A 15,559-nucleotide genomic window follows, 5' to 3' on the forward strand; every position below is an offset into this window, starting at 1 on the left:
ATCTGGCCTGGACTAATGCTTCCTTGGAACTGTTTTCTTAACACTCAACTAGTTTAAGATCTCACTTGTCATTCAGTGTTGGCACTAATTGTACCATCACTTTTGCCTCCATTACCTTCTTTTGCCTGAGAAGTTTTTATCTTTGATTGGTGACTGATCTGGAAAACACAGGTGATGCTGTAGTAGTTATATAATTACACTCAAAGATGTTCTTGATTTGATGTCTCTGATCTGGTCTCACATTTTTCCTCCGTTGTCCCTGGTATAACAAGGAATTAAGAACTTGGAAGGATGAAATTCATAGGCCAGTAATGGAGGAGACTCACACCTCAGGGCACACCAATCAATTTAGTTACCTGGGCATAGCATAGCAAAGTTATTTTCATTGCTAAAAAAAAATTTCCCAAATGCTATTTACAGGGAAAGACAAGACAGCTTCTCTTTTCTGAACCATTTTTAGAAAATCTCTGGTGTCAGTGGATCTACAATACATGAACAGAACTGCATTAATAGTTACTAATGACTTCATTCAATTTTGAATCTGTCAGGCCCTGCTATTAGTGATGAACTTATTTTGTTTAAGGTTTCCTCCCTGCTATCACAAAGATGGTAAGACAGTTAAGGCTCAGGAAGAATACGGTGTTCCACAAAGATCAAGTCAGAGAAACTCCATGTGGGAGGCGCAGACAAAAGAGATGGTCTTGCATGATTCTTTATAGGAGTCCAGCTTCATAATCTCACAGTAAGGTCCCCTTCCATAAAACCCATGAGAAAAAGGAAGGGTTAGGAAAGTTGAGAGAAAGATTAGAAAGAAAAGAAAAACAAATATCTAGCTTAACCTGTTATGAACTACAAGAAGTTATAACTTGGTACTTTATATGACATCCTTAAAACAGCAAATAAAGATCAGATTAACAAGGGAAAACAGGGGTAAGAATAATGACTGACATTTTTTTTTTTTTAATCGCCACATAGAAATTACCTAAATTAGATTTAAAGGGCTTCTTACAATGCCACGTTAAAACAAAGTAACCTGGACAGCAAAAAGAATAACATGTTTCACCAGGCTATATAAGTAATTATTTTTAAATTTGTTATCTAAAAACAACATGTTACCAAGAAAACACTAATCATACAATTAACAAATGAATTTTTAAATGCTATAAAGTATTTAAATTTTATAATTCATACTTGACAGCTTACAGAAACAATTTTCTACACCTAAATGTGAAACAAAACAGAAACTGAGACGATGTCTCCAGTTATATGAAGAATACATACCTTTTTCTTTTGGCACTACCAGTATCAGAGGTGGCTGAAGAAATCATGCTGTCTCCATCCTCAATGTCGTCTCTCCTAGCAAGCTCTTTCTTCTTTGCCTAAACCAGAACAGACCCCAGGAGTCAAGCTCATTCTGCTGAGCACTTCTAAAATATATGAATATTAAAGAGCTAGACACATCAGATTCAAGCAGAAAGATATAACCACATGTAGAATACTCAAAATCAAAAAGAAGTTATTAAACATTTTCAATAACACAATTTAACAAAAGTACGCATGACAGAATTCTAACAGGTTAAAAAAATGGATCCAGAGAGTTGAGGAATCAACTCTAGCTAAACTGAATTTAAGACTCTGAAGGACACCAACTCATTCAAAGCACTGAGACAAGTTGTCGGGGCATCCTGCTCTGGTGGCCGTATTTCAGTAAAGCCAAGTCAAAGCTAGCCTTTAGCACCCTTGACTTAAGCAACAGTGTGACTAAGAAGAAAGCTTAAAGTGAGAGGTGAAATAAGATCTACTTTTCAACACATGCATTTTTTAACACCTCCTGCCAAAGAGGGATAAAGTCCAATGACAGCAGACTTAGGGAATATACACAGAGTACTGAAAACAAAACACTGAAATCCTCAGCATGGGTCACAGAGCTGACCATACAAAATCGGAGAGTCTACAGGTGATATAAAACTGCTTTTGTTGTTCCTTGCTCCGAGATTCTCTTTCTAGGAAGATTCTACCAAAACTGACAGGTAGACACAATTTGTATTTCATATCAACGCCCTTTTTTCTCAAAACACTGAGATGACCCATGACCTCAGATGCCCTCCAAGGTGTGCTCTTAGAAACAATTTAATCAACTCATGGACACTGTACAAGATGAATTAGCCTAAGATGTCTCTTCTCCTAGAACTGACACTACCTCAACAGAGACAGAGTCTAGGACCAAATAAAATCTGAATGCAGAGTATCATCTGTGATTGGGGGGAATCATCCCGATAACCCTAAAATTACTCCCCAGGGACAAATTCCTGCTTCTTCCACTCACAAAGCTAACCCAGTCTAAACTATTATTTCTACTCTGCATAGTCCTGAAAGCTCTTAAAAAAATTTTCAAAAAAAAAAAAAATTCAGTACTTGTGGCTAAAATGAATGATATGACATTGCTGGAGGAAAATCACATATCTTAACACACTCAATTATACATACAACAACTTAGCAAAACCAAGAAAGGATACCTGCATGACTTGCTGCAGTTTTAGAACTCGCTTGTAGATGGCCGAGTTGGGAACATTGTAGCGTTTGGCATTTTCAAACATTAAATTCAGATCACACTCCAAATGATCTAAAGTTTCATATTCTTGGTTTTTTAGCTTTGTTCTGTGAAAGACAAACACAGGCAGGGCTAGAACCTTCCATTCTGAATATGCAGAAACACTCTTTCTGAAAGTTCAGTGCAAAAATCTTGACAAACATTACAAGTTTACCAGTGATACTGATTAGAGGCCTGGAAGTGACAATTTCCAAATATAAAGTGAAGGAGCAAAAGCACCACTATATTTAGACAATATGATAATTAACTGAAAACCCAAAAGAATAAAGCCCTACAAGCAGCAACAGAGAACCTAGCAAGGTGGTCAACTACAAAGCAAACATACTAGCAAAACTCCTAAGGTAAAACCCTGGTATTAGCTACGTGAAAACCCTGTTGTTGTTCAGTTGCTAAGTCGTATCCGACTCTGCAATACCATGGACTTGAGAACCCCAGCAGGCTTCTCTGTCCATGGGATTTCCCAGGCAAGAATACTAGAGCTGATTGCCATTTCCTCCTCCAGGGGATCCTGCAGACTCAGGGACGGAACCTGCTGTCTGCTGCATTCATAGGTGGATTTTTTACCACTGAGCCACCAGGGAAGCCCTTACATGCAAACCCTAGGAAAAGATAAAAATCAGGGAGATTTCAAGCTACGGGAATGAAGAGTCATGGTGATCTACACATTTCAGAAAAGAGGTCATTCCTCTTGATGAGAGTTAAAGAAAAGAGAAAGTACTGGCAACTACATGAAGGAACATGTAGAATAATAAACATTAACCTCCAGGGGAGTTGCAAAAGGGAAATGAAGAGCAGTCCCTTTTTTGGGCGGGGGGAAGGCGGTTCTGTTCTGTGCTGCTTGTGAGATCTTAGTTCCCCAACCATGAATTGAACCTGGCCCCACAGTGAAAGTGCCAAATCCTAACCACTGGACCACTAGGGAATTCCCTGAAGAGCAGTCTTAAGATGGTAAATGAGAGGCAGATTAATGTTAAGAGTCCTTTTGCTATTTCTCCAACATAAACATTTGTAATTAATCACAATGGCCTAATACTGAGGTTTTTACTTACTTTAAGTCTTAAGAACTCGAATAGCTGTCTCAGACATTTAGGCTATTACTAACACTAAGGCTATTACAAGTCCCTGTACACTTGGTACAAAGTGAAGTGTCACAGTCTGCCTTAACACTATATGGATTTAGATAGGACAGACTTTTAAAGCTTGACTAAAGTACTTGTCTGCTATCCATCAAAGTCACAAAAACAATATTAGGTAAAGAACCACATTATGTGTACAGCTTCACAGAATTAATGTAGCGATTCTACACTTTGCTCTTAGAATGATACATCATTCATAATACACGTAAAGTTTTACTTAAAATTTACTAAAATAATATATAGATTCCATGTAGTGCTTACAGAGATAAGAATGTTATAGAACATTTGATTCTCTGGGATGAAGCCAAAAAAAAAAAAAACTAAGCACATACTCAGCTCTCACTACCTGTGGCTAGCACCAAAACTTTAAATTACAGCCTTGGACTTATTCATGCTAACTTCAAGGGTAACGTGCTGGATATTCTTAACACCCACAAAGAAAAATAGAGAACCTAAACTAGTATTAACAGATGACAATCTATAACAAATCTGCAGATATTTATCAGTCTGATACTAATCAAGAATGGGAGTGGGAGGGGAAGAGTAGAACAGGAAGTAAAGCATGGGGATGACAAGCCCCAGCACGACGACGATGGTCTATGCGGCCATGTTGTCGAGTTTCTCCCTACCCTTCCTTTTTTGATTTTGATGACACTCAACTTCTGCTAACACATCTTCCTAGAATTGTGCTGTGAGATACAGTGGTCACACATGTCTGTTTAAACCAAAATAAGGTAAAACTTGAAATCTAGTTTCATTATGCCACATTTCAAGTTTTCGACAGTCAAATGTCGAGTGGCTACCAGAGATAGTACAGATAAAGTAACATTTCATCATCACAGAAAGTGCTACTTGGTTAGCACTGCTCAAGATTTCCCTGCTGCTCTGATGAAGAGCACAGCGGAAGGTGGTCCAGCTCCTATGGGGCACGACTGGCTCAGCATGCATCTTTGGAAAGGAAGTAGACTAGATGAACTAGGAGCTAACCCTTCAAAAGGGAAACCAAGATACAAAAGTTTAAATGCAGGTAAATTGTTGTGATTAAAATATCAATAAAAGGAATAGGAAGAGAAATTTTTGCACAGTTATAAGAAAATGAACAGTTAAATTCTGAGCTGCATGATTTTTTTAATAATCCATAATCTGACACACAAACGACTAGCTGGGATACCTTCTGTTTATCTGTCTCTTGACACTGCTGTAATACAAAGAATGTAATTTGTAGTTAATCAAATTTATTTCTCATATTTACACTGGTGTGATACTTAAGCATGCTCTAGACATACGAAAATCATTTTTATACTATATTTTTATATCCTTATCCATTTTAGAAATGAAGGATATATGCACAAGTTCAGTCACAAGAAAACAGATGTATACTGAATAATGTAAATGATATATTACCTGATCTGTTGTAGTGATATGGGTGTTTTAATTTGCTGATAATAATCAGGATATTTTTTCTTTGAAGGCAAATGGAAAAAAGGTTCAGCTATTAGCTGCCCTTGGTTATTCCGACAGCTCCGAACGGTGTCATAAAGCTGATAAAAAGGATTTGAAACATCCATAAATGAAGTAATGCTCTCTGCTTCTGATTCTCCTTCTTCATATCGTGCAGCTACAAAGACATAAAAGATATTTATAAGGGGAATAAAAAAAAACACATTTTTTAAAGTTTTTAACAACCTTCCAGATTACGCTATCTATGTTTGAGAATACTTATCTTAAAAGCATAGTCTCTGCTGCTGCTAAGTCACTTCAGTCGTGTCCAACTCTGTGCGACCCCATAGACGGCAGCCGACCAGGCTCCGCCATCCCTGGGATTCTCCAGGCAAGAACACTGGTAGCCTTCATTAAAGATGCCTTTAGTCCTGGTGGGCTTCTGTCTATGGGGTCACACAGAGTCGGACAGGACTGAAGTGATGCAGCAGCAGCAGCAGCAGCAGCAAAAGTGTATGCTTACTTAGAGAAGTGTTACATAGAAACAGAATGTTACATAGTAAAAGTTATACTGTCTTGGTTGTTGTAATTTAGCTGCTCAGTCCTGTAGGACTCTTGTGACTCTTGTGATCCCACAGACCACAGCCTGCCAGGCTCCTCTGTTCATGGGAATTTTCCAGGCAAGAATACTGAAGTGCGGTGCCATTTCCTTCTCCAGGGGACCTTCCCAGCCCAGGCACTGAACCCCTGTCTCCTCCAAGTCTCCTGTAAGTCTCCTCTTTAGAAGACAGATTCTTTACCCAAGGGAAGCCCTATCTGTCTTTAAAAGGTTACAAAATAGTTTCTCTGCCATCTTTGGAGATCCTTGCTTATGTGTGCTTGGACAAAAAAAGAAGCAAACAGTCATTCTCAGATCTCAGAACTAAAGCGACAGCATATTGCTTAGGATAAATATAGCTGGGGGCTGGTATTGACAAATTTGATTTAAAGTGAGACAAAGTCAAAGAGATTTACCTGTAGCATCCCTTAGGAAAGATGTTTTCCTTTATTGAGAAAACTTTTAGATAGAAGCTAATCATAGAAACACCAAAACAAAACATGTAATCACTTTCACAAAAATACAAAATATTACTGTTCATTTCTCTGAACTCTTAAACAGTGTATAAGGACCTGATTTAAATTATTTCTTGATGGATCAGGATAACCAAAATCACTATGTCTCCCAGGCAAGTATGATAATCACTTATTCAGTACTTAGTTATGTATTAAGAGCTTGATAAGCACCATTCTCAGGTAATCCTAACATCACCATACAGAACAGGTGTTGTCATTTATTTTCCAAAGGAAAAAACTGGACATGAAAGGTTGATGACCTGCCCAAGGTCAGCTGGCCTGTAAAGTAGTCGAGAAGGGTTTTGGATTTAAGAGTCAAGGAGCTAGAAGCAAAGACAGAAATTGGAAACTATGCAGTCTTTTCCTGACTCCACTACCTCTAATCTTTTCATAAAGCTCTTGCACATGTTTTATTGAATTTAAATTTAGGAATATATTTTGCTGTTACTGTAAACTGTATCTTTTTTTAAAATTCAGTTCAGTTCAGTCGCTTAGTCGTGTCCGACTCTTTGAGACCCCATGAATCACGTTACATTTTCTTTTTAAGGTTGATTCTGGAAATGAAGTCAATTTTTGTATAATAATTTACATTAGCATTTTATTATTCTTATTAATTCTAGTAATTTATCTGTAGTCTTTTAAATAGAAAACTCAAAAAATACTCTTATTGATTGCAATCCTTATAAATCTTTCTCTTCTGATCCTTACAGCTTCACTGCTATCACTGTTTGCTGGCTAGTACTTTGAACAAGAAGTAACATTTTAAACTTTGTTTCTTATGGTAAGGAGAATACTACAAATGTTTCTTCACTGAAAGTGGAGATGCCATTTATCACGTTAGGAAAGTCCCCTTCTATTCCTAGTATGCTTAGCTTTTATCATAAATGAGACTTGTAGTTTAATCAAAAGCATTTGCTGAGCCAACATCATGGTTTTGCTCCCTTAATCTACTAACACAGTAAATAATACTTTTATCTTTCATGCTGAACTACCCTAGTATTCCTGAAATAAACCCAACTGTGTTATTGTGTATTACAGATACTTCTAGATACAGTGTGGTTATATTTTGTATGGTTTTGGTTTAATATCAGATTCAAAGAATAAATTGCGGAGTTCTTTTTTCATTCACTGCAGGAATTTATTATATAATTCTGTTCCTTGAATGTATGGCTTGGTGTTTTCAATGCAAGAGTATCTCTAATTAGCAATTTAATGTCTTTAATGGTGATATGACTAATCAGTCTTTTTATTCCTGAATCAGTTCTCAGGCATTTATCAGTTTCTAGGAATCTGTCAATTTTATCTAAACGTTCAAATTTATTTGCATTATGCTGTCTTTACATGCTCTATATGCCCTCTTTTTCCCCTAATATTTTTTTATTTGTACCTTCTATTTCTTTACAATCTTGCTATAGATTTACATATTTTATTAAGAGTTGTAACAGGAAAATTTTTGGCTTCATTGATCTTTTCCATTAGAGATTTCTTTTCTAAAGAATTATCTCCTGTCCTTGGCTTTACCCTCTTTTATCTAGTTCAGTTCAGTCGCTCAGTCGTGTCCGACTCTCCGCGACCCCATGAATCACAGCACGCCAGGCCTCCCTGTCCATCACCAACTCCCGGAGCTCACTCAAACTCATGTCCACAGAGTCGGTGATGCCATCCAGCCATCTCATTCTCCGTCGTCCCCTTCTCCTCCCGCTCCCAACCTTTCCCAGCATCAGAGTCTTTTCCAGTGAGTCAACTCGTCGCATGAGGTGGCCAAAGTATTGCAGTTTCAGCTTTAGCATCAGTCCTTCCAATGAACACCCAGGATCGATCTCCCTTAGAATGGACTGGTTGGATCTCCTTGTGGTACAAGGGACTCTCAAGAGTCTTCTCCAGCACCACAGTTCAAAAGCATCAATTCTTCGGTGATCAGCTTTCTTCACAGTCCAACTCTCACATCCATACATGACCACGGGAAAAACCATAGCTTTGACTAGACGGACCTTTGTTGGCAAAGTAATGTCTCTGTTTTTTAATATATTATCGAGGTTGGTCATAACTTTCCTTCCAAGGAGTAAGCGTCTTTTAATTTCATGGCTGCAATCAGCATCTGCAGTGATTTTGGAGCCCCAAAAAATAAAGTCTGACACTGTTTCCACTGTTTTTCCATCTATTTCCCATGAAGTGATGGGACCAGATGCCATGATCTTTGTTTTCTGAATGTTGAGCTTCAAGCCAACCTTTTCACTCTCCTCTTTCACTTTCATCAAGAGGCTTTTGAGTTCCTCTTCACTTTCTGCCATAAGGGTAGTGTCATCTGCATATCTGAGATTATTGATATTTCTCCCAGCAATCTTGATTCCAGCTTGTGCTTCTTCCAGCCCAGCGTTCCTCATGATGTACTCTGCATATAAGTTAAATAAGCAGGGTGACAATATACAGCCTTGACGCACTTCTTTTCCTATTTGGAACCAGTCGGTTGTTCCATGTCCACTTCTGACTGCTGCTTCCTGACCTGCATACAGGTTTCTCAAGAGGCAGGTCAGGTGGTCTGGTATTCCCATCTCTTTCAGAATTTTCCACAGTTTATTGTGATCCACATAGTCAAAGGCTTTGGCATAGTCAATGAAGCAGAAATAGATGTTTTTCTGGAACTCTCTTGCTTTCTCCATGATCCAGCGGATGTTGGCAATTTGATCTCTGGTGCCTCTGCCTTTTCACGAGCAAGATAGTCACGATAACGTGATCACTGACCTAGAGCCAGACATCTTGGAATGTGAGGTCAAGTGGGCCTTACAAAGCATCACTACGAACAAAGCTAGTGGTGGTGATGGAATTCCAGTTGAGCTATTTCAAATCTTGAAAGATGATGCTGTGAAAGTACTGCACTCAATATGCCAGCAAATTTGGAAAACTCAGCAGTGGCCACAGGACTGGAAAAGGTCAGTCTTCATTCCAAACCCAAAGAAAGGCAATGCCAAAGAATGCTCAAACTACCGCACAATTGCACTCATCTCACACACTAGTAAAGTCATGCTCAAAATTCTCCAAGCCAGGCTTCAGCAATATGTGAACCGTGAACTCCCAGATCTTTAATCTAACATCTCTGTTTTTCTTATTATTTACTTATCTTGGATGCTTGTTAGTTCATTAACTTTCAGCTGCTTTTCTTTCTGAATAGAAGCAGTCAGAACTACAAATTTCCTTCTGAAGTATCACTTTAGTGGCACCTCCACTGTTTTTGATATGTATTATTTTCATTATTGCTACTGTTCAAATTTAAGTAATGAAATTTCTATTACAATTACTCCTTTTAAAAATTTATTTTTCAAACAAAAAAACCACGTAAGCAAAAGATCATGAAGCCTGTGAAAGGTTTCTGCTCCCCAAGTTGGTGGAAAACACTAAGTTGGCAGACTGGATTTTTAAATAAAGATATATTAAAAAAAACAAAAAGCCTAAGTAAAAAATTTATTTTTCATTATTAGTTGCTATCACAACTGTATTACAGTCAGAAATATGGTCTGTATAATACCTGATCTTTCAAATTTGTTGAAATTTGTTTTATGGCTAAGTACATGATCAATTTTTGTAAATCTTCCATGTGAACCAGGGAAGAACATGTACTCTCCAACTGTAGAATACTTGCCTGTTAATAACCAACTTGTTGTGGTAGGCTGAATAGTAAGCCCCCACACAAATCTATGCTTTAATCCACAGAACTTGTGAATATTACCTTAAATGGCAAAAGAGACTCTCTAGAAATGATTGAAAGGAATCTTGAGTTTGGGAAATTATCCTGGATTAACCTTTGGGCACTAAACATAATCACAAGGATCCTTATGAAAGACAGGCAAGAAGGTCAAAGGAAGAAGGAGATGGCGTGACATGTAGAGAATGAAATGCTGTGTTCTCAATGTAGAGGAAGGGGCCATGAGCCAAGGAATACAGACAGACTCTAGAAACTGGAAAATGTAAGGAAGTCCATTATCCCCTACAGCCTCCAAAAGGACACCAGCCTGCCAACAACCTGATATTAGATTTCTGACCTTCAGAGCTGAAGGGAATAAACTTGTCATGTTTGAAGCCACTAAGTTTGTGGCAGTTTGTGTTAGCAGAAATAGGAAACAAACTTTCGAGGAATTATATTCAAATCTTCTCTGTCTTCACTGGTTTTTTTGGCTGTGTATCTAGCAATTGATAGAAGCAGGTTCCCACTCTAAAGGCAATGTTGTCACTTTCTCCAAGAAGTTCTATTGGCTTGCTTATATATTCTAAGCCCTTTTAGGATTTATCTGCCTGATGCAATAAACTTTTTACCAGTATTAAGGTACATCCATTTTATCTTTGGAACTGCATTGTCTGAAAGACCAGTTTAGCAGAGGTCAACATAACTACCCTCTGGGTATCTTTGCCAGGGGTATCTTTTTTCTATCCATCCTTTTACATTCACTTTTCCTGTATATTTAAGATGTGTCTCTTGTAAGCAGTATATAACCTGACTTTTAAAATACCCAATCTGGAACTGTCTTAATTGGCAAATTCAGGCCACTAACATTTATTTAAAATATAATTTTTGGAATTGTTTCTCTGTTTCCATTTATCACATTTTTTCTATGTTTCTTTTTGCCTTTGTGCTTTATTTTGTGTTGGTGGGAGAAGACTGGAAGTTTTATCTGTTTTTCGTATCCTATTGTCCACCTCATTGCTCTTCTTAAAGTAACTGCAAGTAGGTGCTTTTCTCCACCTCCTTCCCTATCCTTCAGGGAGACGCAATGTGGTTTGCCTCTAAAACGAATCACCTCAAGATGCCAAGCCACACTTTTAATTCTTATGTATTCTTTCCATCAGCTTTCTTGTTGCTCCAAGATCATCAGTTATCCTTTATTTGCCATTTTCACAGTACCTACCCCTAAAGTTGTTTCCAGGAACAGGAAGTAGAAAATCAAGTATATTAAACTTTGACTAAATTAAGGATGAGCAGGTTCTGAATAGGAGAAGGCAATGGCAACCCACTCCAGTATTCTTGCCTGGAGAATCCCAGGGACAGAGGAGCCTAGTGGGCTGCCATCTATGGGGTCGCACAGAGTCAGACACGACTGACGTGACAGCAGCAGCAGCAGCAGCAGCAGCAGCAGGTTCTGAATAACAGCCCGAAGGATCTAAAACATACAAATCTGGTTGGCATCTACTTTGTTTTCTTACTACCTGAGGTTACTAGTATGAATCCTCTTGTAACAAAAGTACTATTTACTAGGGGGAAAAAAGCCAATAAATGCTTTGTAAGAATCTTACAAGTACTATGATTTTCCTTCAATTTGTTATGCTACTATGAGGTTAATGAAGTAACCAAATGCTAGAAAGAAACCCACAAATGATGTGTGTGTCACTTCTATAGTTGGCAAAAAAGAAAGCTAATGAAAAGAGAAAAGTTTCTTTCAATTTTTGATAAGGACTGACTTAAGTTTAAAAAAATATAATTCTGTAGATGACAATCAAAAAATTAAATTCATACTTTAGTAGTCTACAGTAATTATGAGTTTCTACAGATTTAGTAGAAAATACAGATACAGCTAGAAAAATCTTGTGTGTCACACCTGATTATAAAATCCAAAGAGGAATTTCGTAAAACAAATTTTATCTCTACATATAAAAAATACCATAAAAAATATTACATCGCACTTAGGAGGAAGACAGAAAATATACCTCTGTAGCTATTCTTTATTACTCTTTTATGAAATGTGTTTTTTACTTGAATTTCTAGTGCCCAACTGTTTAAATGAAAGTTTACCATAATTTACAGCTATCTTCAAATCATAAGCTCTAGGTGAGAAGACATTACAGTCTACTGAAAATATAAGTCAGTGACCTGGAAATCTAAAGTGATGTGAATGTCTTCCTGGGATTTCCTGATGGTGTCACTAATACTTTGGGCTTTCCCAATGACTCAGTGGTAAAGAATCTGCCTGTAATGCAGGATTTGCAGGAGACACAGATCCGATGCCTGGGTTGGGAAGATCCCTTGGAGGAGGAAATGGCAATCCACTCCAGTGTTCTTGCCTGGCAAATCCCATGGACAGAGGAGCCTGATGGGTTATAGTCCATGGGGTCACAAAGAGTTGGACACGGCTGAGCACACACGCATGCATGCATGACTAGCACTATTTACCATCATAGGTTTGAAACCAGGATCTGCTAAGGCTATCAGAACAATTGTTTTTGCACAAGCACTTATTTACTGAGATTCATACTTTAACACAAAATAAAGCACTAATAAGTTCTTGATAAGTTTGACAACCAAGAGTGCAATCAAAATGTAATAAAACAAGTGTGTCCTCCAAAACAGACAAACTCCCAGCCAGACCAAAATAACTGCAATTTTCCTTAAGCAGGATTCGCTGAGATGGCACATGAGTAGTCACAACTTAATGCCTACCAGCTAAGGCAGCATCCTCTTCACTCTCTGAGCCATACTGAAGTGCCATGGTAATTGCTGATAAACGACCCCCTTGGACAGCTCTTTTATTACTACAAGGAAAAAACAAGCAATTAGAAGGCAGGGAAAGATGTTATAATAATTTGGTTACTTTACAGGAAATAGGAACTGTTAATAAGGCATTCACATCGAAGAAAGAGCTGCCTCCTCAATTTACTTTGTACTTTTTATATATCCCCCACAATCAATCTTAACCAAGAAGACTAAATTTTTTCTCTCAGAAAAGAGGGAGTAGAGGTAGAAAGCCCCTAAAGCAGGTTACTTGCAGCACTACTCCTTTTTTATGAAAAAATAAAGGTTCATTCATAATTGCTGGTTAATTCTAAAGATGCTCATTTTTTAACAATGAAAATAAAATCTATTATGAACACAACCTCTTTCAGTATTTTATGACACATTTTACTTATAATTTTAAACACTACCTGACAAATAATTTCTGCTTAAGCATTTCTCAGATATGAAGTCAGGCCTACTGTACTTTTAAAATAAGATATCTGACAACAAAGTTTCATTAAAAAAAGCCAACTACACTCAAAGATATTACTTCAAGATAGTCATCAAGAAAATGCTAGCATGCTTATCCTCATAAACATGGGTCAGCTCTCAGACACTCTCTCTCACCGGTAATACTTGCTAGTGGGATTTCTCTCTTCACCAAGGCTGCCTTTACTGTGCGAAGGACCTGTCAGCCTGGTTGCAGCCAAATTTGATGAAGTCCTATCCAGAGACAAGGTTAAAAAAAACTCAGAAAACTAACAGCTGAAATCATAATGCTGGATAAACAAAAAGAAAACAACCATTTTCTTTTTCTTTTCTTAAAAAAAGATACACTCTGGGACTACCCTGGCGGTCCAACGGTTAAGACTCAGCATTTCCACTGCAGGGGGCGAAGGTTCCATCCCTGGTTGGGGAAACTAGGATTCCACATGCCACAGGGCATGGCGGGGTGTGGGGGACGGAAGACTCAAATATTGTTGAGCCTCTACTATGCAGGAGTCTTTGCTCCAAAATCTGGGACTCTGCTACAAACAATAAAAGATGGAGAGGGTGTGGAGAAAAGGGAACTCTCTTACACTGTTGGTGGGAATGCAAACTAGTACAGCCACTATGGAGAACAGTGTGGAGATTCCTTAAAAAACAGGAAATAGAACTGCCATACGACCCAGCAATCCCACTGCTGGGCATACACACTGAGGAAACCAGAATTGAAAGAGACACATGTACCCCAGTGTTCACTGCAGCACTGCTTACAATAGCTAGGACATGGAAGCAACCTAAATGTCCATCGGCAGATGAATGCATAAGGAAGCTGTGGTACGTAGACACAATGGAATATTAAAAAGAACACATTTGAATCAGTTCTAATGCGGTGCATGAAACTAGAGCCTATTATACAGAGTGAAGTAAGCCAGAAAGGAAATACCAATACAGTATATTAACGCATATATATGGAATTTAGAAAGGCAGTAATGATGACCCTAAATGCAAGACAGCAAAAGAGACACAGATGTAAAGAACAGACTTTTAGACTACGTGGGAGAAGGTGAGGGTGGGACGATATGAGAGAATAGCACTGAAACATGTATATTACCATATGTAAAACAGATGACCAGGGCAAGTTCAATGCATGAAGCAGGGTACCCAAAGCAGGTGCTCTGGGACAACCGGGGGGGGAGGCGGTAGGGAGAGAGGTAGGAGGGGGATTCAGGATGGTGGGACACATGTACACCCATGGCTGATTCATGTCGATGTACAGCAGAAACCACCACAATATGGTAAAGTAATGAGCCTCCAATTAAAATTAATTAATTAAAAAAATTATGTTTATAGATGTTGCCAATGATCAGATGTTAAGTTAGAATATGTTGGCATAAGGGCATTTTTCAACTATTGATATGAAAAAACTTGTTTCTGTTGAATTAAAAAAATTGAAAAGCAAAATCTGGGACTCTGAGCAAAAAAAAAAATAAACCAGGGCTGATTGCAGACAGTTTATGGCTACTGCAGTGACTAGAGGATCTAGAAACATAGCAAATGTCAAAGTCAGAAAAAAGCTACAAAAGCAGCCACTCAATCTTTCCATTTCAGGTAGAAGCAAATGGAATCCTAGAAGTAAGATGTGTTCAGAGTCACAGTCCCAGCACAAGATAAGCTAGGATCTCCTGACATCTGGCTAAATACTCTTACAGTGAAAATATATATATCCTACTATATAGATGCAAATATCACAATATTATAAGCATACCTTGTTTTATCATGCTTTGTTTTATTAAATGTCATATATACTGCATTTTTTCTTTTTCTTTTTACAAACTAAAGGTTTGTGGCAACCTTAAATCAAGCAAGTCTGAGCACCATTTTTCCAAAGGCATTTGCTCACTGTGCGTCTCTGTGCCACATTTTGGTAACTCTTGCAATTATTGCAAACCTTTCCATTATTATTATACTCGTTGTGGTGATCTCTGATGCTATTATTGTAAATACTTTGGGCAACCATGATCCATGCCAATGTAAGACAGTGAACTTAATAAATGCTGTGTGTGTTCTGACTGCTCCACCAACCAGTTATTCCCCCATCTTTTTCCTTTCTCCTCACTTTCCCCATTTTCTCATACACAAGAATATTGAAAGTAGGTCAATTAATAACCCTACACTGGCCTCTAAGCATTCAAGGGAAAGGAAGAGTTGCACTTTTTTTCCAGTTTTAAGCAAAAGCTACAAATGGTTAAGCTCAGTGAGGAAGGCATGTTGAAAGCTGAGATCAGCCGGAAACTA

The 15,559-nt window shown here is 38.0% G+C and overlaps 1 protein-coding gene across 41 annotated transcripts in view; it reads right to left on the minus strand.

Annotated features, from left to right (window-relative positions):
* Positions 1-15,559, minus strand: part of PBRM1 (polybromo 1) — a 110,328-nt gene that overhangs the window by 60,679 nt on the left and 34,090 nt on the right. For 34 of the 41 annotated variants that reach the window (XM_055414004.2, XM_088831844.1, XM_055413999.2 and 31 more), the window contains 5 exons: positions 13,406-13,501; positions 12,725-12,816; positions 5,152-5,365; positions 2,517-2,658; positions 1,282-1,379 (listed from right to left, as the gene is read on the minus strand). In XM_055414004.2, the coding sequence (XP_055269979.1) occupies positions 1,282-1,379; positions 2,517-2,658; positions 5,152-5,365; positions 12,725-12,816; positions 13,406-13,501 (642 nt within the window). The remainder of the gene's footprint in view (positions 1-1,281; positions 1,380-2,516; positions 2,659-5,151; positions 5,366-12,724; positions 12,817-13,405; positions 13,502-15,559) is intronic. The other 7 variants (XM_055414012.2, XM_088831849.1, XM_055414031.2 and 4 more) reach the window with 1 other exon arrangement.

This window comes from Moschus berezovskii, chromosome 24 (genome assembly GCF_049115385.1).
Source record: "Moschus berezovskii isolate FMDL1 chromosome 24, NW_MosBer_1.0, whole genome shotgun sequence".
Lineage (NCBI taxonomy): Eukaryota > Metazoa > Chordata > Mammalia > Artiodactyla > Moschidae > Moschus > Moschus berezovskii.